The 25381-nt window shown below is 43.7% G+C and overlaps 2 protein-coding genes across 4 annotated transcripts in view; one reads left to right on the top strand and one right to left on the bottom strand.

Moving 5' to 3' along the window:
- Positions 1-19253, bottom strand: part of Vinac1 (vinculin/alpha-catenin family member 1) — a 41769-nt gene extending 22516 nt beyond the window's left edge. The window contains exons 1-5 of one of the 3 annotated variants that reach the window (XM_030251970.1): positions 15089-19249; positions 14210-14430; positions 10773-11024; positions 9054-9497; positions 1305-1520 (exon numbers count right to left, since the gene is read on the bottom strand). In XM_030251970.1, the coding sequence (XP_030107830.1) occupies positions 1305-1516 (212 nt within the window). In that variant the 5' untranslated portion in view covers positions 1517-1520; positions 9054-9497; positions 10773-11024; positions 14210-14430; positions 15089-19249. Of the gene's footprint in view, positions 1-1304; positions 1521-9053; positions 9498-10772; positions 11025-14209 lie in introns of all 3 variants that reach the window. The other 2 variants (NM_001370941.1, XM_001004454.4) reach the window with 2 other exon arrangements.
- A 37-nt stretch (positions 19254-19290) lies between these two features.
- Ttl (tubulin tyrosine ligase) overlaps positions 19291-25381 on the top strand; it is a 30337-nt gene continuing 24246 nt past the window's right edge. The window contains exons 1-2 of the mRNA NM_027192.2: positions 19291-19647; positions 22199-22277. Of these exons, the coding sequence (NP_081468.1) occupies positions 19491-19647; positions 22199-22277 (236 nt within the window). The 5' untranslated portion in view covers positions 19291-19490. The remainder of the gene's footprint in view (positions 19648-22198; positions 22278-25381) is intronic.

Genomic DNA, 25381 nt, shown 5'->3' on the forward strand with positions numbered 1-25381 from the left:
TTATTCATGGCTCTGGGTTCATGACTGAGCAGCAAGTACTCCTAACTGCTAAGCTAGCTCCCCAGACCCTATACAGCACTCATAATAAATAGTTTACATTCTTTCTCCCTATAATTTTTCATTTTACCTAAGTAGAGTCACATGATATTTAGGCCCTGCCCCAACTTTATGGCCGTGATGGCCAATCTTCGTTGTCAGCTTGCTACAGCCGGGAGGAGGGGCTTGGACCAAAGCATTGCCTCCATCAGATTTGCTTGTAGACATGTCTGTGGGGACACTTTCTTTATTGAGAAGTGACCCAGCCTTCTGTGGGTGGTGTCACTCTTGAGCAGGCGGGCCTGGACTGTCTGAGAGATGTGACTGAGCAGGCTGAGGGAGCAGCCCAATAAGCAGTGTTGCTCAAGGCTTCTGCTTTAGTTCCTGCTTCCAGGTTTCTCCCATGATGATGAGTTATAACCTGTTAACCCAAATCAACCTTCTCCTCCCCCAGGTTGCGGTTGGTCAGTGTTCCATGACAGCAACAGAGAGTCAAGCTAAAGCAATCTACATCACCTCTTATACTAATTTATTTTCACGTGTCTTTTTTTTTTCAGGAAGCATTTATTTTTTTTAGACAATTTCTCATGTAGCTCAGTCTGGATTAAATATGGCAATGTAGCTGTGAGTAAGGATGGCCCCCATCGGCTCATGTACTTGAAAGCTTAGTCACCAGTGAGTGGCACCAGTGTGAAAGGAGTCGAAGGATATGGAAGAATAGCTTTGTCGGAGGAAGCTTCTCACTAGGAGTGGGCTTTGAGGTTTCAAAAAGCCCATTCTAAGCCCAGACTCTCTCTCCCTATGGATCAGGATACAGAACTCTCAGCTCCTTCTTCAGCACCTGTCTGTCTGCCTGCTGCCTTGTTCCCCATGATGATAATGGACTAAACCTCTGAAACCATAAGCAAGCTCACAATTAAATGCTTTCCTTTGTAAGAGTTGCCTTGGTCATGGTGTCTCTTGACAACAATAGAGTAGTGACTAAAACAGTAGCCAAAGAAAACCTTAAACTTCTGACCCTCCACACTCAACCTCCTGAGGACTGAGATTTTAGGCTTGGGCTCATATTACCATATTCAGTTTATGCAGTTCTGGGGATGAAACCCAGAGCTTCTTGTGTGCTAGAAAGAGCTCTGTCAACTGAACTCCATCCACCAGCCCCCAAAGAGTTAAAAACTATAATCAGGTACTATGTACATGTAGATAGATGTATTCCACCATCTGCCCATCTGTCAGGGTAATGGGCTTAAGTCCCACGGAGACATTACCTGCTGGCAACGTGCACAAACTCCTCACTAGCATTGGCCAGTTGCTCCGCCACCTTCTGCAGGGAGGCAAGCGCTTTATTCTGTACTTCTTTCCTCTCCACCGAGATGAGCAGATGGCAAAGCTGAACAGTCATCGGTGTAATGATTTGTTCCATGGCCCTGTTCTGTATTGTAGGACCAAAGTCGTCCCCGAGGGAAGAGTCCATCTTCATATGTCTGTGAACAGAAGTTATGAACAGAAACCACTGTAGCTCAGGCTTGTTGGCATACAGAAGTATTCCTCTTGATTCACTGTTCACCTGGTTTTACATCCATAAAGGAAGAAATCTATAAAATATTAAAGGGATACATAAGGTTTATACTAAAGGCCTTATGAATACATGGTATGGTGTGTCTTAGCAGAAATGTATGGGGAAAAGGCAAAGACACAATAAGACAGATCCAAAAGAAGACAGCAGAATAACAAATGGGCTCATGAACCACAAAATAGACACAGTTGAAGGAATGGCTAATGGCAGTCCCAGTGCTGGGATTCTATAACAGGTTCAATCTTCGTTCCTCATTCAAAATAGTCCCCCAAATGAAGATTAAAAGAGGGAGACTCAGGTGAGATAGATGGCTCTGTGGTTAAGAGCGTTTCTTGCTCTTGCAGAGGACCTCAGTTCAGTTCTCAGCAACCACGAGGCAGCTCACAATCACTTAAGGCACATATATATGTGCACAAACATATACACACAAGCTAAAATTTTAAAAAAAAATTAAAAGAATCTAAGGATAATGCATAGGTAAATACAAAAGTGTTGCTGTGGTGGTTTGGATGGAAACGTCCCCCAAATGCTCATATGTTTGAACACCTGGTCCCCAGCTGGTGGAACTGTTTGGAAAGAAGTAGGAGGTGTGGTGCCAGGAGGTCAACTCTGTGCTCCTTCTTTCTTGGTTCTCTCTTGAGGTAAGGCGAGGGGATTAGTGTCTGCTGAGGCAAGACTTGGTCTTGTGAGATATTAAGGGTTGCCTTTTCTCTAATAAAACATTTTTCTGTCTTAAGTCTACGTTACTTTGCAATGGTAGCTGACCTGCTTGAGTTCCTCTGGGGTAAGAAACAGAAGTTTTTTACTCAAAGTAAAAGGAGGAGGGGTGTTAAGTAAAAGGCTCAGTGCTGCTGCTCCTTTCTCTGGTGAATCAGCCAGAAGCCTCCCTGACTAAGCTGGTTAACAGTGTGTGAGCCAGAGAGGAAGGAAAGGGAAAGAACTAAGATGCTTTCATACAGGCAAATATGCACAGGCTCATATGCATTCAAGCATTCACACACCCACACTTTGGCTGGGCCTGACTATGTTACAATCAACTCCACAAGTATTCATGCATGCTTACACATATACACATATACCTACACACAAACATATAGACAAACAGACATATACATTTGGATGGATGGATGGGTAGAACTCCCCAAGACAAACGATTCAACCAACAATTTTATTTCTTTTCTCTGGTCTTTTATACCTCCTTAGAAAAAAAGTTCTTTAGAAATTTACCTCAGAAATAAAATGTTACATTGCTGAGGATTGGTTTTAATGCGTTGATTTAATTGGGAATCTGTGTGTCCAAACGCTGAAGGTCTTTGACCCCAGTTGGCTTTTGATAGATCAATAAAGATGCCAGCTAATGGCTGGGCAAAGGGAGATGGAGGAGACCTTTAGATTTGTGTGGGCTAGGAACTGGGAAAAGGGGAGAAAGGATGATGTGGTGAGAGCTGCAGGAGAGAGAGCCAAGGAGCCATGTAAGAATTTGGGTAAGTAGCCACTGGCCACTTCCTCAATTGGGCCTGGGGTAGCAGGCAGAGGATTAGAACTGCCCAACCTTTGAGCTAATCACCGCATTTCAAAAATAAGCTAAAGTAAGTGTGTGTGTGTGTGTGTGTGTGTGTGTGTGTGTGTGTGTGTGTGTCTTTCATTTGAGGATCCAAAGAGTTCCTGGGCGGGTGGCTGGAAGTGTATGACCTGCCAGGAGCACATAGTGGTGTAGATAAACTCACTGCTACATTACATAAAATGGGAGTTACAGAAGGATGTTGATAGTAAGTTCAAAGCAGTGTTTCATTATAATATATTCATTCTAAGTTCAAAGGGAAAGTTTTTACACCGACTTGCCTTATCATAGTACAGACCTATGACTTTGTCCTTCGACCTAAATGGTTTTTCTTGAACACAAATTTGTCTCAAGTCTATTTTTCTTTTTAGTTTAATTATGAAAGTTCATTGTATGATTCTGAGGAGTGGGCACATGGTTGTTTGTTTGTTTGTTTGTTTGTTTGTTTGTTTGAGTCAGGTGGCTGTCCTGGAACTCACTCTGTAGACCAGGCTGGCTTTGAACTCAGAAATTTGCCTGCCTCTGCCTCCCAAGTGCTGGGATTAAAGGCCTGCACCACTACTGCCTGGCCCACATTCTATTCTTTTTTTTTTTCCAGAGCTGAGGACCAAACCCAGGGCCTTGCGCTTGCTAGGCAAGTGCTCTACCACTGAGCTAAATCCCCAACCCCTCACATTCTATTCTTGATTCTAACTTTATTACATCTTTCTATCAACTAAGACCATCTCTAAAGACTTTCTTCCTTAAATTATTTGAACCAAGTCAGGAATTCTATAGAATCATTATCAGTCGATATATCATTACTACAAGACAGTACATCTTTGTAGGCCTGCAGAAATCTGCTTTAAAAGGTGGGTTAATACCTAGTGATTATTATATACTTAATAATAATAGGAAAAGCATGTTAATAACAGGAATCTTTTCTCAGATTTAATCTTCTTGGCCTTGCCTGGAGAAGCAAATCCATCAAAAATTTTAATCCATGGAGGAACTGTCTCAGGAAGATCACCTGCTGGTTTTAGCTTCTGCTAGATGACTCTTGGCAGTGTGGCCTAGTTGGAGAAGATGTCACTAGAGGTGGGCTTTGAGGTTTATGAAGCTTATGCCATTACCAGACAATTGTCCCTTTCTCTGCCTCCTACCTGCAGATAAAGATGTAAAGTTCAGCGGCTGCTCAGGCTTCATGCCTGCCTGCCTGTCTGCTGCCATAGTCTCTGCCATGATGGTCATGGATTCTTTTTTTGTTTGTTTGTTTGTTTGTTTGTTTTACACAAAATTAAAAATGTTTTTGTGATGTAAAAATACAATACACCCTTCATAGCTTATTCATGGGACTATAATTCATAGCATTTCATTTACTTCAGATAGCATTCTAACCATCTATAACCATGACCTCCAATTAAACATTTTTTTCTATAAGTTGCCTTGGTTATGGCATGTCACACATTTGAAGGTCAAAGGACAACTCGTGAGAGTCATCTCTCTCTTTCATTGTGGGTCCAGGGATTGAACTCAGGTCACCAGATGTCACACAACTAGAATCAAATGGAAAGAGAGACCCCAAATTGTGAAAATGTATGTACACACACACACACACACACACACACACACACATTATATTAGTGGAATATACATAGTGGAAAAACACCAATAATAGTATGTCTTGTAGGACTTTACATATGTACAGTAGTAAAATGCAGATGGCCACAGCACAGGAGGCAGGAGAGAGGAAATGTTGATGTGTTTTAAGGTTGTAGCATTAACAATAAATGTGTGTGTGAGGGGGCAGGACACCTTCCACACATCTGTGTTAGACTATAATAAATCAAAGACACAAGCGCTAAAGTGACCACTACGGAAGACGAAGAGTGTGTAACTGAGAAGTTGTTACACTCGGATAGCAGATAAGGAGCTGGGGAGATGTCTCGGTGGTCAAGGATGCACACTTATCGCACAGAGGGTTCAAGTCTAGTTCCCAGGACTCACAGCGGGCAGCTCACAATGGCATGGAACTTGAGCTCCTGGGATCTAATGCCTCTGGCCTCTGAGGTGACCTGCAGTCACATACATATACCTCCCCACCACTCACAGACACTTAAGAAAGAAATTAAAGTACGTCCAAAAAGAATAGAAATACCAGACATCAAATTCAATTTTGTCAGCTCCTAGCCCCAGACCTAGAAAGTAAGCCTAAGAAAACAGAATGAAACAATGAGTAAGGAACAGGATTGGAAGAAGAAGGTGAAAGGGAACCCCATCAGGCCTTTTCAAGTTAGGGATGCTATCACCTCATGGGAAATGTTTTGAAGTTCCAAAAATATGAATCAATTTAAGTATTAAAATTACATGTCACTGATGAAGATATTTTTAATGTGACAAAAATATCTTAAGAAAATTTCAAAATTTAGTTAAATGTATGTATAAGTTCTATTTATAAAACTCAGAAATGGTGACTGAGTGTGATGTCGTACACATTTATCCTAGACTTAGGAGACTGAGACAGGAGAGCTGCCGTGAGTACAAGGCCAGGCTAGGCTATGGTCTGATAGTCTGTCTTAAACAAAAGCAAGCAGGAATGAAAAATCAGAAATGAGAATGGGAAAAAAAGTCTCCTTATATACAATTAAACAGAAACTAAGGCTAAGCTGAAAGGCAAGAGTTAAAGTTTCCAGAAGGAACAAAACCGGAATGCATTGAGAGACATGATAGAAAGAACGGAACAGCTTAATTGCTTTGAGTAAGGCATGAGTTACATAAACTCAAAGCATTTCCTAGTCCCTGGTGAAGTGATCACAATGCTTGTATGGAAAACATTTGCTTGAGAAGAGTTACACAGCCAAAACAAACACAAGGAAACTGCCTTTACAGTCACCTCGTGGGAGTGACTGCTAGTTGTAACCTGTCTTGGTTATCTGGTTTTATTGTTTTGTTTTTTTTGTCTGCATTCATGTGTGTGTAGGGTATAGGATCCCCTGAAACTGTAGCTACAGGTGTGAGCTGTCATGTGGTTGCAGCCAGTGCTCTTAACTGCTGAGCCACCTCTCCAGCCCTGGTAATCTGGTTTTGTGTATGTGAAAACCTCAGGACTTCAGAAAGACCAAAGGGTCAGAGGCATGTTCAGACACGCAAGGGGTCCTCTGAGGAGATTAATGGTGTTCCTTTCTGAACCCAACAATCAGATGGTAGCGCCTCTGAAAAGTGGAGCTTGGGACCCTGAAAGGCTTATTTTAAAGAGTTCTGTGAGTACCAATGAGTCTCAGTCTCTCTCTCTCTCTCTCTCTCTCTCTCTCTCTCTCTCTCTCTCACACACACACACACACAGAAGGAGGAGGAGGAGGAAGAGGAAGAAGAAGAAGAAGAAGAAGAAGAAGAAGAAGAAGAAGAAGAAGAAGAAGAAGAAGAAGAAGAAGAAGAAGAAGAAGAAGAAAGAAAGAAAAAGAAGAAGAAGAAGAAGAAGAAGAAGAAGAAGAAGAAGAAGAAGAAGAAGAAGAAGAAGAAGAAGAAGAAGAAGAAGAAGAAGAAGAAGCACTTGAAGAAGAAGCACTTGAAGAAGAACTTGAAGAAGACACCTGAAGATGGAAAGACCTCTGTGCTCCTGGATTGTGAGATAGCCATCCTACCTACAACCTACAGAACCAATGCAGTTCACATTAAAATCCCAATGACATTCTTCACAGCATCAGAAAAAAAGCAATCAGAAAGGTAACACAGAAGCACCAAACCCCAATTAGGAAAACCAAGTCTAATCAGATAAAGTGATGCTGGAGTCTCCACGAGACCTGCTCTCAAATTCAGCCTAGAGCCACAGTAATGAGAACAGCAAGGCCCTGCACAGACAGACATGTAGGCCATAGAACAAAGGATGCAAAAAACTCAGAGCTGCTGCTACCCACTCTTGACAAAAGTGTCAGAAACATGCATTGGAGGGCCAGCAAGGTGGTTCTGGGGCAAAAGCTCTTGCCGCACAAGCCTGGCCACTGAGTTTCAGTCCTAGTAACCACAGAAAAGGCATCTATAAGATTGGTACTCCTGGGGGGGGGGGGGACGACAGGCAGAGGCAGGAACATCACCAGAAAGACTGGAGCAGGCTGGGAAGCACAAATAACAACAGCAACCGTGTCTCAATACAAGGTAGAAAGGAGAATTGTCATCCAAAAAGCTGTTCTGTTTCCAGTGTGCCTCCCCTGCCTCTCCCTTTCCCTCTCCCCCTCCCTTCCAGTTCTCCCTTCCATCCCCCTTTCCTTTTTCTCCCTCCCTCTCCCCTTCCCCTCCACTTCCTCTCCCCATCTTCTCTCTCTCTCTCTCTCTCTCTCTCTCTCTCTCTCTCTCTCTCCCCTTCCCCTCCCCCTCCCTGCTCTCTCCCCAAGTAATACATAATAGAGTTTTATTCAGCTGTAAAGAAGAATAAAATATTATCATTTGCAGGGAAATGGAAGAAACTGGCTATCCTTACATGAACAGAAACAAGTCAGTCTTAGGGGGGTGTGAACAAATGTCGCTCTATAGCTGACTTCCAGGTTTAACTCTAAGTGTAAAAATGCATGCCTTTAATCCCAGCACTTGGGAGGCAGAGGCAGGCGGATTTCTGAGTTCGAGGCCAGCCTGGTCTACAAAGTGAGTTCCAGGACAGCCAGAGCTACACAGAGAAACCCTGTCTCGAAAAACCAAAAAAAAAAAAGAAAAAAAAATGCATGTGGTGTAAAAGTAACTATGTGAAAGGGGTGTGTGAAGGATGGGAGAATTTGAAGAACAATGAAAAGCTGCAGTGTCCCTGGGTGGCACAGAAAGCATACATCCACCAGGCACAGCCTGGGTCCCAGAAGTGTAGTCCAACATGCTGTGTGGCCACTCTGATCCCTTCTCCCACACATGACCTAGTTGATGACAATGACTGCTGAAGTCACATGGCTCCAGCTTTCCAGAGAATGGATCTGATGAATGAGTTACATTCCTTGGGGAATAGCCAGAGACTTCATGAAAAAGAACACATAGAGCAGTCGCTTTGTCTCTGGGAGAGAGACATGTACTATGGAGTCTGTGCTGCATGGCTATTTCTTCCAGGTCAGACCATGGCAGACCTGTCTGGCTCCTTCCCCAGACCTCTTCCATTCCCCTTCCTCCCCTGCTGGCTTTTCCCGAAGGCTGTTCTGTAGACCATTGTCATGTTTTCAAACTTCAGTTGTTGAGACCCTTCTGGCTGCACAGGATGGTGCAGGGAGGGCAAATGATTCAGCTTGTCCCTATCCCTAGTCTTCATAAAAGCCATGCTATGTGCCTGCAGGTGCTCAAAACCGTTTTTGAAAGTAGCCAAGAGGTCTAAAAACTGACATGGACTCCCAAGGACATTGCTTGAACTCTTAGACTTAGGTAAAGCATTATTATTTACGCAAGTTTTGGGGTTTTGTTTTGTTTGTTTGTTTGGCTTTGGTTTTGTTAGGGTGGGCTGGCAGGCAAGCTTGTGTGCTCTGACCTTCTGGGAACCTTGCCTTTCACCCAGCTACAGGGGAACAGTACAAACTACTCACAGACATGGAGATAGGACATGCAGAATCTTGATAAACCTTCTTAATTTTCCAAAAGGAGAGGTGGTTGTATCCAGCCCTATGTTGCTGATTGGTTTTTTTTCACCTTAGAAACTTTGATATTCTCATTTTTGAACCAGATAGCCCACATAGACTCTAGTAATGAAATACTTTAATATTTCCAAACGTACTATAAAATAAGATAATCTGGATAACAACGGATTTGACAAGAAAAGAGGACCGTGATTTGCATATAAATTCAAAATGTCCTATAATCCATTTTTTTACTGACCATATCATAAGCATAGCCATCCAGAGAGAATTTGCAAGAGTCTAGAACACACGAGCTTTTCCTTACCTTGGTGGGAAGACTCTCCACTCTTCACACAAATGAGATCACCAGTTCTGCTCTGCCTTGAGAAACCTAGGTGGTCTATCAGTCAGAGGAGCCCACCTAGTGTCTGCAATAGTTCCGGACTAGGGAATCTCCCAGCATCTGTCAGCCGACTCTACCCTGACGTCATCGGAGGTATCAGGAACAAGCAGCAACATAACTTATGCATGGCCTTGTGGCAGGGTTGCTGCTGTGTCTCAGAGATGAGGCCTGGCTGAGAGCCCGAGAAGATGGCTCCTCTTAATCACTTGTCATAATGTGGCTCAGCTACAGGGCTATAAACATGGTGCCGTGTGCTACTGAAAAGAAATTATGTTCCAGGTGCTTGAAAGTCAGAAGGTGAATTGCTGAGTAGTTTTATATGGCTTCTTCCTTCTGGTTCCTTCAGAGGTGAATTTTCACATAAATCTGGTTGGTGAACAGACATCAGACAGTTGTTTATTGAGAACTAAGAAAATAACAGAGGCTTACACTGGAGAAAGAATAGATTGAAATGTGTTCTAGGCACGTATGTGCTCTATGCCATCTCACAAAACAATTCCATAATTTTAGATCTGTCTGTCTGTCTGTCTGTCTGTCTGTCTGTCTGTCTGTCTGTTATGGATTCTAGGTTGTCCTCAGGCACAGTTTTAGAATTACAAGCATGTATCACCACACGTGTCCTCCAGTCTTGTCTTTAAAGGACAGGATTTTGATCTAAAAATACGATAGGGGAGCTGGAGAGATGGTTCAGTGGGTAAGAAGACTTGTTGCTCTTGTAGAGGACCTGCGTTCAGTTTCCAGCATCCACATGGCAGTTTACAACCACCTGAAAGTCCAGTTAATAAAATACTTGCTGTCCCAGCATGGAGTTCCTAATTAGGATCCCTAACACTCAGAAGAAGCAGGTGTGGGGGCTCGACAGAACACTGTCGGTGTAAGATGTAAGACGGCGAAAATTCAGTTCCCAGCATCCAAATGATGACTCACAACTCTAAGAACTCCAATTCTAGAGCATCTGCTTCCCTCTTCTGGCCGCTCTAGGCACTGCATGCATGTGGTACTGTTGTGGATGGGCCGGGTGCTGTTTGTATTTTAATGCTAATTCCATCCTCCTGGGAGGGGTTGTGGATAAGGAGCGAACCAATCCCCTAATGAATAAAGGAGCCAATCACTGGGCGAGTAGGATCGGAGAGAGGAAGAGAGGAGGGGGAGAGAGAGAGAGGGCCCTTTTGGATGAGGACAAGATGGAGCAACTAGTGTAGAGAATACTGGCTTGCTTCTCATGGCTTGCTGAGGTTGCTTTTAGTACAACAGAGGTCCACCTGCCTAGGGCTGACACTGCCAACTGTGGGCTGGGACATTCCATATCAATCATAAATCAAGAAAAATGTCCCACAGAACAATATGAAGGAGGCATTTGAGGTTCCCTTTTCCCAGGTGATGTTAGTTTGCAGCAGGTTGACAAACTAACATCTGGTCAGCTTTCTGTCGCTGCAGCAAATACCCAGGATAACAAGTTCATAAAGACAAAGGGTTATTCTGCACTTCAGTTTGGGGCTGTGAATGGTTGGCTGTTGCCCCTGGGCCTGTTGCAAGGTGGCATATCATGGTAGGAACACATGACCAAGCAAAGCACACTCACCACCAGCCAGGGAATAAGAAGAGGAGGGGCTGGGTTACCTCCAGAAGGAGAAGACACACCTAAATTCCAAAGGCCCAGATTAGGAGTGAAGCTCGCACGGATTGGCCAGAACATCCACATCCACGTGACCGGGACGAACTCAGGGGGTGGGAAGTCTACGTCTCAGAGAGTCCCACTTCTGTACCATGACAAGATAGCTTCATGTTGTTCCATGTCCTGCATCTAAGTAACAGCAGCTGGAAAACTTAACGAATTCCCACAGCTCGGCATCAGATTGGGGAGTCTGTGTTATTTTTCTGTGCCACTGCTCACTGTGACAAAAGGGACAAGAGTGGCCCCATTAGTGCAGACCTGATTTCTATTCCCCTCGATGGTGCCGGGGTGGGGGTGGGGGAAGATGAGTTTCATCACTAAGAAAAGGAATGATGTACAAAAGCCAAAACAAACAAAATGATGTAGTCTTGGGCTGGCATGTTCTCAACTGGTAGAATGCTTGCTTAGCACGCACCAAGCCCTGGGTTCGATCCCCAGCACCAAATAAATCCAGGGTGTGTCTATGGTACAAGGGCAGAGATGAGAGAGGGAGGGCCTTCACAGTGTACTCAGTAGATAAGGAGAGCAGGCTGGAGAGAGGCCCCACAGTGTCACCCTCCCTGCCTCCTGGTCCTGAAAGCTAATTAAAAACGTGAAGCTTGGGTCGGCTGAGAGCATTTATGAGTGGACTGTTGAGTTGGTCATAGAACCAAAGTTGATTTCCTCAGCCTATCAGGCAATGGGACAAAAATCCCCTAAAGAACAAATCTGCCACCACTCAGAAGGGGAAGCTGAGGTGCAGCAAAGGGCGGGTGGCAGAACGCTGGAGAATTGTGAGGAGTCCAGGGCTTCCCTAGTACAGGACTGACCCAGGCAGAGTCCAAAGGCGCCCTCCTGGGCACTGCACCACCTCGGGTTCAGTTGTTGACTGTTTGACAGCCCCCACCCCTGGAAACCAACAGCGAGTAGATCAGAAGGGAAGCATACCTTCACTTGGACACAGGATGGGACCTTAAAACTTTAGTTTTTATTTAGAGACAGAGTCTTGTGTAGCCCAAGCTGGCCTCGAATTCACTAAGTACCTGAGGACGACCTTAGATAACTGATCTTTCTTCCTCTACCTCGTGCTGGGATGAGAATCATGCCTGCCCAGGGGAGGGGGAGGTACAGCCCCCCAAGGAATGTTGTTCTTTCATGTCTGCGGGGGAAGAGCTTGGGTGGAGAGTGGGACTTTGTCGAGATAGTTAGGTTACTATATAATAAAATGGTTACTTACCTAAGCCTAAGTTACTATGCTATTTATTGTAGCTGACCTGCCTTCTGTGATCCTCTGAGGCCAGAAACTCTAGTTTCTGGCACCTAGAGCCTCTTCTTCAAGCCACAAAGGATTAAGTAAATAGTCTTTGCTCTATCTCAGCAGGAACTGCCGGGCTCTAACTTTCAGCCTGCTAGTTAGAAGTCGCAGGAAGGGAAGACACTTGCAGAAGTGATTATAGAGTTTATTACTAAGTTGTAAAAAGTTTCCTATGAAAGCTATTTAAGGGGAAAAGCAAAAGATCCTTAGTGGGGAAAGGGAAAAGATTCTAGTCTAAGTGGGGGAAGAAAAAAAAGTCTCCTCTATTGATTCTCGCTCATCTCTTTGTCCTCAGTACTTATGCATCTTTCAGAATAATGATCACATGTTACAAAGCTCATCACAAGTTCACACAAAAAAATCAAATCATAAATTGAAATAGAAGTTTACAACAGCGAATGTTTACATGCATATCCATTAGGAGTAATTATGTGGCTAAACATCACTTGTCTCAGCTTCACAGGTTCACTGAAGGTTTAAAACCGTAACTAAGTTATTAGTGAAGTTTTATATAGATAAACTCAGTCGATATTTTATCTTCTGTCCTGACACCTATAATAAATTGTTAGTTCCCTTTTAATGACCTTTGGTTAATTGTTTTACAATCTCTTGGAATGTGCTCTGAGTAGGAGAAAGTCTGGTTTCCATCTAAGAGCAATTAACTGGTGACACTTGGGAGATTGACAGAGTTCTCATTGCAGCTGTGACTATCAGAAAAGGACCTAATAGCAGTCCCATTAAAAAAGAGCTTAATATCTCGAAAAACAAAAAAAAAGAGCTTAATAATCACAGATATAATTTTAGGAATCCTTATAGGATCATCATTAAGACTTAAGTCATCTATTTGTCTATATAGCATCACTACAAAATAGTACATCTTTGTGGATGTGCAGAGATCAGCTTCAAAGGGGTGTGTTACTACTTAGCGATTGTTATATATGTTATATATAACAGGAAAAACATATTAATAGCAGGAATCTTTCCTAAAATGAGTCCCTCACAGCCTTGCTTAATGAGGGCCCACCTGTCGCAGACTATATAATAATCCGAGGCAGGCCACTTCAGGATGATCACCTGCTAGTTATTAGCTTGTCGTATTATGGCTCCTGACATCTCTTCCTTTCGAATAATATAAATGAAGCGTATATATCTCCCTTTGAGCAGTCCTGAGAGCAGATCCTAAGCGCTTGAAGATGACTGGAAGAAGAAACAGAAGCAGAATAACCAATCCTATAATAATTCCCAACGTTATAAGAAAATTCCATAAGGAATTATTTTTAACAAAATTTATGATTGAATTTGAAAAATAATCAGCCAATTCTGTTGCTGAAGAACTCTTCAGTCCGGCGTGGCTGACGGCACTGAACGTAACGTATCCATGTCAATAGCAAGTTGTGAATTGTTCCACACACCACGTAGAGGTGCTTGTATCTGTTCCTAGGGCATTTCTGACCCACAGTAGGACAGAGGGGTGACACAAATCCATTTAAAATTGGCATGAGACGAGGTAGTTAAACATGTTTTAAATCTTTGAACCTCGGTTCCTACGTAAAGGACGGCTCCCTCTAAAGCATTGACTGTCACCTGTCAGACCTCTGCCTATTCTGCCCTGAGTGATCAAACCTCTACCTATTCTACCCTGAGTGACCAAACCTCTACCTATTCTACCCTGCGTGATCAGACCTCTACCTATTCTACCCTGAGTGATCAAACCTCTGCCTATTCTACCCTGCATGATCAAACCTCTACCTATTCTGCCCTGAGTGATCAGTGCTAAGGAATATTCTTTGTCAAGGAATTAACATGATTAGCAGTGTGAACCTGGGCTGGGAGGCAGCAGGAGCTGCAGCTGACCCTAAAGTAGCAATTAAGGTTGTAATGTCTAAGATTACTTCAACTATAAATCTCTTAGGTCATGAAAGAGAACTAACAGTATATACCAAGGCAAACAAAGCAAGAGCATTATATCAGATCTGTGAGCAAGCAATTGGTGACAAAACATAAGGTAGCTAGCATACAATGAGGAAAAGCATTATGACTCATGGAAAAGTTATATAATTGGTCAAATTGCATTCTGGTAGGAAATGATACATACAGATTTATATTTACCAGTTTTATATCCCCTGTATCCCCTGGGTATAGAATTAAAAGTCCAATCAGATGCAATCAGGAACCATATTTTCAGTATCTTCTTTTGCTGGGGTCTCTGGCGCCAGTGGAGAGTCTGCAGATGATGTTGGCTCTAAAGTAGGCACGGAAGGGGCAGGTTTGGAAGCCTCTGTCCGTGGAGAAGGACTGGCGCAATCAGCTGGTCTGGCATCTATAGGGTCCTGTAAATGTAGAAACAGGGCTTCTCCCAAAAAAAAATCCAGTCTTTTTTAATTATCCACTTAGTAGGTCTTTATTTTGTTAGGGGCTAGAAAAGTTTTTAAAAATGGACTATTTTTTATAAAGTATTGTAAGGAGATGAATAATTATGATTTCATTTTTTTTATTTCATTTTTTAATTCAGATGTTTATATCTTTTAAAAGTCTGATGAACTCACTCTACAATAGCATGTCCCTGTGAATTATAGGGGATATCAGTGGAATATGAGAAACTTAGAGTCAAACACCAAATTTAAAAGGCTTTGTAAGTTTAAACAAAGACATTAAGCCCTTGGTATTATAAACTAATGAAACAAATACTGTATCGTATCTTTGGAAGTTTTCCCGAGTTAGGAAAAGACATAAATAGCAATGAGAATTAAGTGTACATACGTACAGGAATAAAGGCTAACTTTCCAAAAGACAGGTATTTGTAACATTTGTCTGTTTTAAATCACAAGGGCACAGGCTCATCAGTGGTTAATTCCCAAGCTTAGCTGACAGCTCTGCAGGAATGCAGGAGCAGTTTCTCTGAGCGCTATGGTGATTTGTCATGTGAGATCATGCTAAGTTACCTTTGTAGGGAAAGCAACAAGCTTTTGTTAAGAAACTAACCCTTACCTTCATTTATAGGACCAGAAAGCATAGAATGAACTTGAACATGTCCAATAGAGAAAAGGCAATTTTTAAATTGAAGTAAGACTTGTAATTCTGAAAGTTGGGGCTAAAAAAAAAAGGAAAAAAAAACGGTACAACAGCTGTAAAACATTCTTTAAAAAGGGGCTTGTCCTTCACATTTAAAAGACAATGGCGCCGGGCGGTGGTGGCGCACGCCTTTAATCCCAGCACTTGGGAGGCAGAGGCAGGCGGATTTCTGAGTTCAAGGACAGCCTGGTCTACAAAGTGAGTTCCAGGACAGCCAGGACTATACAGAGAAACCCTGTCGCAAAAAAGACAATGGCTATTGTCATTAGCTCTGTTGGTTGTGCAAATGTTTCTTGTGTGAGGAAAATTTCTTTTAAGATCTTAAAAGTTATGATAACCTGTTTGAGGAGAAGCCGTGAGTGAATATTTTTGTGGAGGCACAGCCCTGTGCTGCCTGGAGTTGCTCCCTGCAGCTGTTGGACAGTCCTTCTTTGACAAATGGATTGGTCACCTGAGGCTGTTGAATTACCTCTCTTGTTTGAGGGGTCTGAGGTAGGTGCCTCACAGTTTCCCTGGTTTGATAAAATTTCTGTATTATTAAGGATTACAGTAGCACCAGATAAGGCAGTGCCATTTCTGTGAAGGTCAGTGTGGCTGGCGCTCCTTACGCCTGTCGTACCCTTTCAGACAACAGTGACACCCAGTGGGATTTCTGCTTTGAGTGGGGCCAGGAGAATTAAAATTTATGGCACCTCTTGCTTTGCCAGGATGTTGTTTGCTGATAAGTCCAGAATTCTTACTTGAATAACTTTTGCGAGCCAAGCCTGATTTATTAAATGTTTTCTGCCCTTATTAGTAAGATTTTGGACAGTGCTCTGGCCTTGTGAGGTTGTTGTAATGGGTACACCTTGAAAATATGAACTAGCAACCTCAGCACATGCTTTAAATACATTTCCAGATTTTTAAATTGTCTTTCGAAGAGATTGACAAGTGGATGTAGCACTCTCAAAGGCCAGTTGTTTCAAAACAATACCTTTTGCCTCAGAGCTAAGAACTATCCTCTCTACTGCCTCCATTGAGAGAGCAACAACCTTTGTCTGAGTGTCAACCATACAGTTAACCTCATGAATAGGACCAGGGAGCATTGTATAAACTCGAACATGTCCTACAAAAAAAGGACACTCTCTAGATTGAAATAACACCTGCAGTTTTGAAAGTAGAGCTAAGATTGTGGAGTGGCTAGATGGCAGTAGAGCTGTCTCGATATAAGAAAATAATCTGACAATATAGTGGGAGTCTGTACATAAGTTAAAGGTTTTATTTTTAAGTCTTTTAAAGGCAGCAATTACTGCTACTAATTCTACTTGCTGTGCAGAAGTTTCTTGTGTAGGGAAAGATTCTTTGTTGCCATCAAAAATCAAAGCAGCCCTGAAGCCGAGCCATCAGTAAACACCATTGCTGCTGGAGGAGGCAAGGGAGCTGATTTAGTTCTGAGAGGAAAGATGACTCGATGCCCTTTCATGAAATATAACAAGGGGTGATTAGGCAAGTGATAAGAATAGGTCCCAGTATATCCTAATTGTACAATCTGCCATTGCTCAAATTCATAAGACAAAATATTATGTTGGTCTGCAGTATAAGGAGTAACCATATCTCCCTTTACCTCTAGGTGATCAACCCTGAGTTGAATGGGCTGAGGAGAAACAAGTTTTGTCTGAATAACACGACCCAGGTATGAGAATGGGGGTCGAATCTGAACCCTTTCTGAAGCCACTTGAAGTCCATATAAGTTTAACCGCTCAGCTAAAAATCGTAGTGTCTCTTGTACCTAAGCTCTATCTTTATGAGAAAGTAGAATATCATCCATATGATGAACAGGATAAATGTCAGAATAGATTTTACGGACCTGCAGGATAGCAATATCCACAAATTTCTGACAAGGAGTTGGACTATTTTTCATACCTTGGGGGAGGAATTTCCACTGGTACCTCTGGTATGGCCTTTAAAGGTTGGGTGAAGGTAAACTAAAGGCAAAACTCTGACGGTCACAAGGACACAGCAGTATGGTAAAAAAGCAATCTTGAAGATCAATAACAATAACATTATCATTTTGGGAATGGCAGAAGGAGACAGCAACCCAGGTTGAAGGGCTCCCATGCTTTCCATGGTGCCATTTAGTTCTCTAGAGTCCTGTAATAGTCGCCATTTGCCTGATTTCTTTCTTAATAACAAAAATTGAAGTGTTCTAAGGGCTAGTGGAAGACTCAATGTGGCCTTTTTGAAGTTGTTCTTCCACCAGCAGAGTAGCTGCTTCAATGTTTACATTTGTTAAGGGTCACTTGTGTTTGTGATATTTTGTTACTTTCTTTTCAGAAGTCAGACTCCTCCTCTGAGGTTGGTTTTTTTCTCTTCTGATTCACCACGACTCTCTCCTGAACTACTTTTCTCAGACTTTTCTGTTGAGGAATAAACATTTTTCTTAGATCCTGAGTGAGACTGTAGTAATGGAGTCTGCTCATGAGGTGAATCTGATGCTGCTTGGGCGCCTAAGGCCTTTCTGTCATCTGCTAATGTTTCCTCAAGTGTATTCCAAATAGCAAACGAAGAGCAAATGCTGTAAGGGGCACACCTTTTCCTCCATTCTCTATAAACCAGTTTTTAATATCTAACCCTAACTTCTTCCATGTATCCACATCTAAACTTCCCCTTTCTGGGAGCCAGGGACTGACTGTACAAACTGAAGAAAGTCAGTCAGATGGCTAGTTTTAACCTTAAAGACTTTTCTTTCTTTCTTTCTTTCTTTCTTTCTTTCGGGTTTTTTGTTTTGTTTTGGTTTGGTTTAGTTTTTCGAGACAGGGTTTCTCTGTATATAGTTCTGGCTGTCCTGGAACTCACTCTGTAGACCAGGCTGGCCTCGAACTCAGAAATCCGCCTGCCTCTGCCTCCCAAGTGCTGGGATTAAGGGCGTGCTCCACCATTGCCCAGCTAAGACTCTTTTCTTAAGAGTATACTTATTAATATCTGTAAAGAACTCTCTATCTGTAGATTCACTTTGTCCCATCTTGAGAGATACCCATGAAATGCACACAACCCAGAACTGATGTCTTCTGACCTAAGACGGGTGCTGATAGCTTCCAACAGAACAGCTAGGCACTGATGGCACCTAGTATCAGCCTCTGCTGATGGCAGCAGGCAATAAAAGCCAGAGCTGATGGCTCCTGGCTTAACATGGGCACTGATGGTACCCAACCAGGAACTGATGGCCCCAACTATCCGCCTCTACTGATGGCAGAAGACAATTTAACTGCACACTCCTTGTCCAATGGATTTGTAAGACCCAGTTAAGAGTCCTATCTGTGTCCACTTACCTTATTCAATGTCGCTGTTCGGGTGCCAAATTAGAACATTGGGAGCCTCCTGGCCCGGGCCAGGGGTAGCAGTGGAGTCACAGAGTAAGGACTCTGGTGATGGCTTTAACGTCTGAGGGTCTTGGGGCTTTCTAGCTCTCTAATTATACTGAAATGCTGATGATAACTTCTAAAAAGTCCTAAAAACTTTCTTGCTCTTTCTGAGGGCTTGCTTGCTGGCTTAGGCGATTAACACCTGTAGCCTATCAGGGGAGGATTAAGCAATACAGCCTTTGTTCTATCTCAGCAGGAATCTTTCCTAAAATGAGTCCCTCATAGCCTTGCTTAATGAGGGCTCACTGTCGCAGATTATATAATAATCCAAGGCAGGCTACTTCAGGATGATCACCTGCTAGTTATTAGCTTGTCCCATTATGGCTCCTGACATGTGTCCGATTTTACCGCACCCAGATCAAACCCAGAGCTCAGTGCTGGCTAAGCAAGCACTCTACCAACTGAGCTACACCCATGCCTGGATCTTTTGTTTCATCCACCAAATCTGATTTTGAACTTGGTGGAAGACCCAGACAGAGGGCGGAAAGGGATATTGGCGGGCTATGGCGCAGCTGGAATTATTTCCCTTGGTCTCTCCACCGCAGTTTGCTATTACTGCAGCCACACTTGAGACCCATGTCACCGGCCACACACTGAGTGGCGGGGCGGCCCTGGTGGGCCCTGCTTGGGAGCTCCTGCCGCCGCAACCCGCAGACCTGCCCTTAGCGCCGCGCGGAATCACGGTCGTGGGCGGGGCGCCGGCGGTGGGCGGGGCGCTGGGGGTGGGCGCGGCGTCCGGGTGGCGCTCGCCACTCGGGCGGTGGCGCGGGCGCCCAGGGCAGACACTAGGGTAATCCGGAGGCGCGGCCCTGGAATTAGACCGACAGCGGGGCTGAGGCTGAGGCTGGGGCAGTGTGCACGCGGGGCCGCCGTGCCCTGGACTCGTGTAGCGGCTGCGGGGCGCGCTGCCCTTCGCCATGTACACCTTCGTGGTGCGCGACGAGAATAGCAGCGTCTACGCCGAGGTCTCCCGGCTGCTGCTGGCCACCGGCTACTGGAAGAGGCTACGGCGAGACAACCCCAGGTTCAACCTGATGCTGGGGGAGAGGAACCGACTGCCCTTCGGGAGACTAGGTGAGCCCTTCCCTCGTGGCCGCTGCGCGCATGAATCGGAGAGCGAGCGCTTTTGTTTTTTAAGGTCATTAATCTTCCCTAGGCGCGAGCTCACCTTAGCAGATATAAAATGGGTCTAGCAAGACCTAAACCCGTAGCTGGATTTGGAACGGAGTCTGGGTGCGGTTGCCCTGTCTGCTGACAGTGACCTATACCCGCACTCAGGGTGTCGGCCTGGTTCCCCTGCTTCCCTGGGCCCGCATCAGTCATCTTGCAGCTTTCCGCCACTTAGGATTCAGCTCTGTGTGGTGTGGGCGTGGAAGGGGAGTTGAAACCGCCGAGGCTTGGGTTACCCGGAGGCCAAGATGAACCGGCAGGGAATTTGGAGAAAACTCACTGACTTACCCAAAGCAGGAGCTTCCAGGGAAGCTGGAGCGTGGGGAGCTGTTCCATTTCAGACCTTTCCTTTAGCTGCACCAAAAGTTTACATTTGCAGCTGCATTTAGTGATGTTTTCTTACACGATCTTGGGTGACTTTTGCTCTCCTCATCCACATGTGCGAAACTGGCTTGGTACCATTCTATTCGCGTACTCTCATGTAGGAAGGGACAGCAACTCCCTTTTAAATGACGTAATCTTGAAGTTGTCCTAATGGGTTCAACTAGCATCCCACAGACTTGAACCTGGTCTCATGGTCCCTTCACTACATAGTCATCTGGGGAGGGCTTGCCTCTCTCTGGGTGTCTGGTTCTTTTCCAGAATTTCACTTGGGGGTGGGATCATTTGTATTTCAAGGACAGAAGAGGAGGGGGGCATCTCTACCTTAGCAAACACCCCAGAAAGTAGTGTCCCGTGTCCTGAAGAGGAGAGGTTTTTTTCAGACATAGGTGTGGTCAGCGGTGGATGAGGCTAAACGGAAAGCAGTTTGTTTGGAACTAACAGGCAATTTGGCAAGCTTGCATAGGGCACTTGGGTGACATTATAGCCACAGCAAGCTATGATGGCTTATGGAATGAAGTTTGTTAAGGCTTAGTCTTACTGAATTAGTTCAGGGACAACTTTTCATTATTATACATGTTTATACTCTAGCGTGGCGACTCCATGGAGTGGTGGTTGGAAGACTCAGACGTCACAGACTAGAAAATGTGCTTAGAAACTGATGTCCTGTGGTAGCAGATTCCTCCGGAAGGGCTCAGCAAAGAAAGCCCCTCAAAACTAAGTTCCCTGAGAGAAGCACAGGAGCGGCTGACTGGGTCGTTTCTCCTAACTTTACTGCTTCCCTTGCTGGCACCTGACAATGCCTGGTGGTAAGAACCTAGGTAGAACCAAAAGGCTCTCCCAGCCTGGTGTGGGAGTGACTGGCCTTGTCAGTGTGCTGACAGATAGAAACCCTTTGGAATCCCAGGCCTGAGAAGGCAACATGAATTTAGCAGATGACCAGCACATTTTATTTTTATGGAAAAGACAGATGTATTCTCTAAATAAAATGGTTCTAATCCCTTGCCGTTGGGAGGATTCTCTTTTTGTCTAAAGTGGGCTGCATAAAACCCACGGAGAAAGCACGGAGAGTCATGTTCAGGCGCTGAAAGGTCGGGGCCAATAGGGCGAGAAGGTACCAGGTCAACAGGGACTTGGGCTTGTCTTCCCAAGGGAGATTGTGCAAACCAGATAATGTCTGAAAGTTCTGATTTGGTTGTGTGCTATGGTTGGATTAATTATTGTTACCTTTGACACCCAACTCAAAGTCTTTTTAAAATCTTACTTTTTGTTGCAAAGCATTTTGTTAGGGGTTAATTTTTTTAAATAAAACATATTTTTGTTGTATCCTTTTATTTCTAATCATTTATCTGTATTTATTTCATTGTATCATTGTGGTGCTTGAACCCAAGGTGGGGATTAAACCCAAGGCCCCCATATATGCCAAGGATGCGCACAGTACTGCTAAGCTACACTCTGAGCCTCCAGTTGTGGTTTTAAAAGGGTTTCTGTAGTAAGAACTAATGAAATGTCTCCTGGTGGGATCGTGTGAAGAAGTGTTCAGAGCTTCTGATGGCCTTTCCACTACCTCCTTTCACTTCTTAGTGGCTTCTAGAAGCTCCTTAAAGTAGATGACCTATACTCTGCTGCCTTCTTTGATATTTGGAGAATGTGATGTTGGGATGGAGGTGTGGCTGTAGTCAAGTAGCCTTGCTCAACAGATTACAAGTTTATGTATGTTAAGCCCAGAGAGGACTATGCTAAGGGCCAACGAGATATGAGATAGAAAAATACCCAATGCTCTTCTAATAATAAAAAAAAAAAAAAAAAAAAAAAAGGGGAGCCACATCACAGCTGACCTGCAGGCCAGTATTAATGTTTCAGTATTGGGAGTAGATACTGAGAGGGAAAGGAACCTTGGGACAGAGAAACAAAAGTACTCCATGCTTGACAAACAGCCTGAAATGAGAGACAGGGAAGCTGGGTATGACATGAGACACAGGGAAGCTATGACATATGTGTCCTGCACACTCTGCTACTGACATTGTTACTCCGCACCTGCTGTTTCTCTTCTGAGTCTCTTCTTTCCTTGTAGGTCACGAGCCTGGGCTGGCACAGCTGGTGAATTACTACCGGGGGGCGGACAAACTGTGCCGCAAAGCTTCCTTAGTAAAGTAAGTCTTCCTGAAGTCCTCCATTTTTGGTGTTTTATATAAATGGTTTAGCTTCCACCCTGAAGCACTTAAGCCAAGATGAGGGATTATTATAAGGAAAAAGAAAACCTTTCCTGCTTTAAAACCAACTGATAGCAGGGCTATGGCCTCCTCTAAGTTGCTTTGATTTCAGTTTAAGGTGTTGCTGTGTATCTCTTAAAGCCTGGCGTCTCCTAGGTGAGGCTCCCTAGAAGCAGAGACTGGCTCTCAGGGAGGGAGTTCTAGTGTAAGTGATTTCTTGGAAAATTTTCAAGGCAAACCCATCTGTAGTCAAGGGGGCAGGGTAAGGCAGGGCAAGGTAGGAGCCAAGCATAGGAATGGTTTTAGTTTACCCCTGGTGTTCTGACATGGATGACAGACACCTCAGAGTTGTCACATCTTGAAGCAGAGTGACTGAGCATCTGCTACAGTGTCAGTCAGGTGCAGTTCTATTTTTTTCTTGGCTTTTGCTTGTCTAGAAACTTCCTCATCCTTTGTAATTAGGGAAAGGGCGGCGGGCTGTGGGATAAGTTGCCAGGCATTTCTGGTCCCTGGAGAAGAATGTACAAGCCTTCCTTAGAAGACTCTCAAGCAGCTAGTGATCCCAGAGAAAATATTCAGAGTGCCACATGGTCACTCCACCACCCCTCTCTGAGCCCATAGGGGTGTGGCTAGAAAGTACAAGGATAGTACTATAAGGTAGAATTGAGCAGTAGTATACAGTGACTGAGATCCGGGGTCAACAGCTTGGGGTGATTCTCAGCTCTTTGAAGAATCCTATTAACGGGCAAATCTTTTTATCCCTCTAAGCCTGAATACCTCCCTCGTAAAGCAATTATGAGGATTAAACCAGGTGATGTGCAAGAGTGGATGCAGCACAAGGGCCTGGGACCTCGTGGGTGTTTGTGCTGTAAGGTCTCTGGGTGTAATAGCAGTAACTACTTAGTCTCATTGCTTTTATTACTGTCATTTTCAGATGGAAGCTCTCAGTCTTGTCCCTAAGATCAGGGCTATGGTAGGTCTCCTGGACGCTTTCTCTGTAATTCATAAGCATTCTGAGTAGTCAAATAGCCTTCAGGTAAAGGGGCACTAGAAGACGGGATTCCATGAAAAATGCTGCCTTTACTTGCTAATGTTCCTTTTGGACTTAAGAGGTTGGGTGCTTCTCATTGCATCTCTGTTTTTCTTTAGATGTGCTGGTTCTGGTATTCTTCCCATTTCTCTGGGATGGGTTTTCATGACTTAGCATCAACTCCTAAAACAGAGTGAGGCTTCCTGTAGTCTTTGTATTTTTGTGTTTAGAATGTAAATGGCCAGGGCTAGGGAGATGGCTCAGTAGTTGGGAGCATACATACCGTTCTGCCATAGTACCTGTGTTGGGATCCCTGACCCATGTCACACAGCTCACAACCACCTCTGTCTAGCTCCAGGGCATCTGCAGCCTCATCTGGCCACTGTGGGCACCTACATTCATTTGAATGTGAGCATGCCCACACAGACACAGAAAGGCAAAAGTAGAATCCTGCTTCTATAAGTAGGAAGCAGAGGATGCTATAAAAATAATAGTGCTTTGCGTATTTGCATATTCAACAGCTGTAATGAGTCAGAATGTGGGGCTGGAGTCATGACCAGTTCTATTACCTTGGACAGCACCACCCTGAATCACCGTGTCCCATTTGGAAAACAGGGTTGGACAATACCCACTCTTTGATCCACAGTCACATAGGATATTATCTGTAGTGGTATCTTGAAAATGGTGACATGACCTGTGCTGGGTGACTGTTGAGACCATTAGTAGCAACTTCTGTTGCTCTCTGAGTGGTCTACAAGGTACTGTAGCAGTTCCAGCAGATGCTGGCTCCAATCCCAGTGTGTATCTCTGCTGTGATTGTGTATGGGTTGAAGGGATGCTGGGTAGAACTGTGCTCTCCCTCATTTTGTGGGCTAGAAGTGACAGGAAGAAGAACAGGTTGTCAAAGGTCCAGCATAGACCCCCATGCAGGCGCTGGTAAGCCCTCTCAGCACGCCTGACCATACTATTCTATTTGTACAGATTAGAAACTTCCTTGTTCAGTATCAACTGCCCTGGCCTTGGAGTGTATATTATTTGAAAGCTTTTATGTCCACATTAACTATTCCAAGTATATGTCACCTCATTATCTTAATATTGGATTTGAAGGGGTATTGAACTTACCCGAAAAGTAACTTTCAAATTTTTAGTTTGTTTAGCTAACATTCACAACATCATTGCAAGAAGATTTTTCTGCATTTTGTTACATGATAGAAATATGTAAAATCATTATTAAATGTTATGAAGTTGGATTAAGTGTTATGAAGTTGGATAATACAAATTATCATACCTATATGGGTAGATCATAAAGTTTTTTTTCCTTGAGCCGTAAACCTAGCTCATATGTCTATAATATGAATTTGTGTGAGATTTTTGTGTAACAATGCCAATTAAAAATCAAAAAAATATTGAAGGAAATAAGGGCTTGCTGGGTGAAGATAATGACTTGGCAAGTATCTCTACTTCAAGAGAATTAATTGGACTTAATACAGGAAAATGCTTTCGTCTCTCCCTCAGAGCCCACCAGCAGAGAACATTCATTAAGTTCACTGTCTTCTGTTTGATTTTTTTTTTTCCCAACGGTTTCCTGAACCGGTGATTCATCATGACAGGACATTTGCAAGTGCATCCTAAGCCATTTGGGCAGCTGCAGCCATGATACTTTTTATAGAGTAGGCCTTCTAGAACTGAGAAAGCCAATGTTTCCAGTTTGTATCATCAGGCGCAGGGAAGCCGATGTTTCCAATAGGTACGGGATGCTGCAATGGAGTTTAAAAGGAAACATTAACATCCCAGCAAATTCACATTTTAACCCAGCCTTGAAGTTCTGTCTACTATAACAGAAAGTAATTTTTACATATAGCCGAAATTCTTTGACAGATACAAAATAGTAAAAGTTGCCCACACCATGAGTTCAACACTGTTTAGGCCAGTGGCCACATATCAGATATTTTGTATATCAGATATTTATATTACATTTTGTAACAGTAGCAAAATTATAGTTATGAAGTAGCAA

This window comes from Mus musculus, chromosome 2 (genome assembly GCF_000001635.26).
Source record: "Mus musculus strain C57BL/6J chromosome 2, GRCm38.p6 C57BL/6J".
NCBI classification, from domain to species: domain Eukaryota; kingdom Metazoa; phylum Chordata; class Mammalia; order Rodentia; family Muridae; genus Mus; species Mus musculus.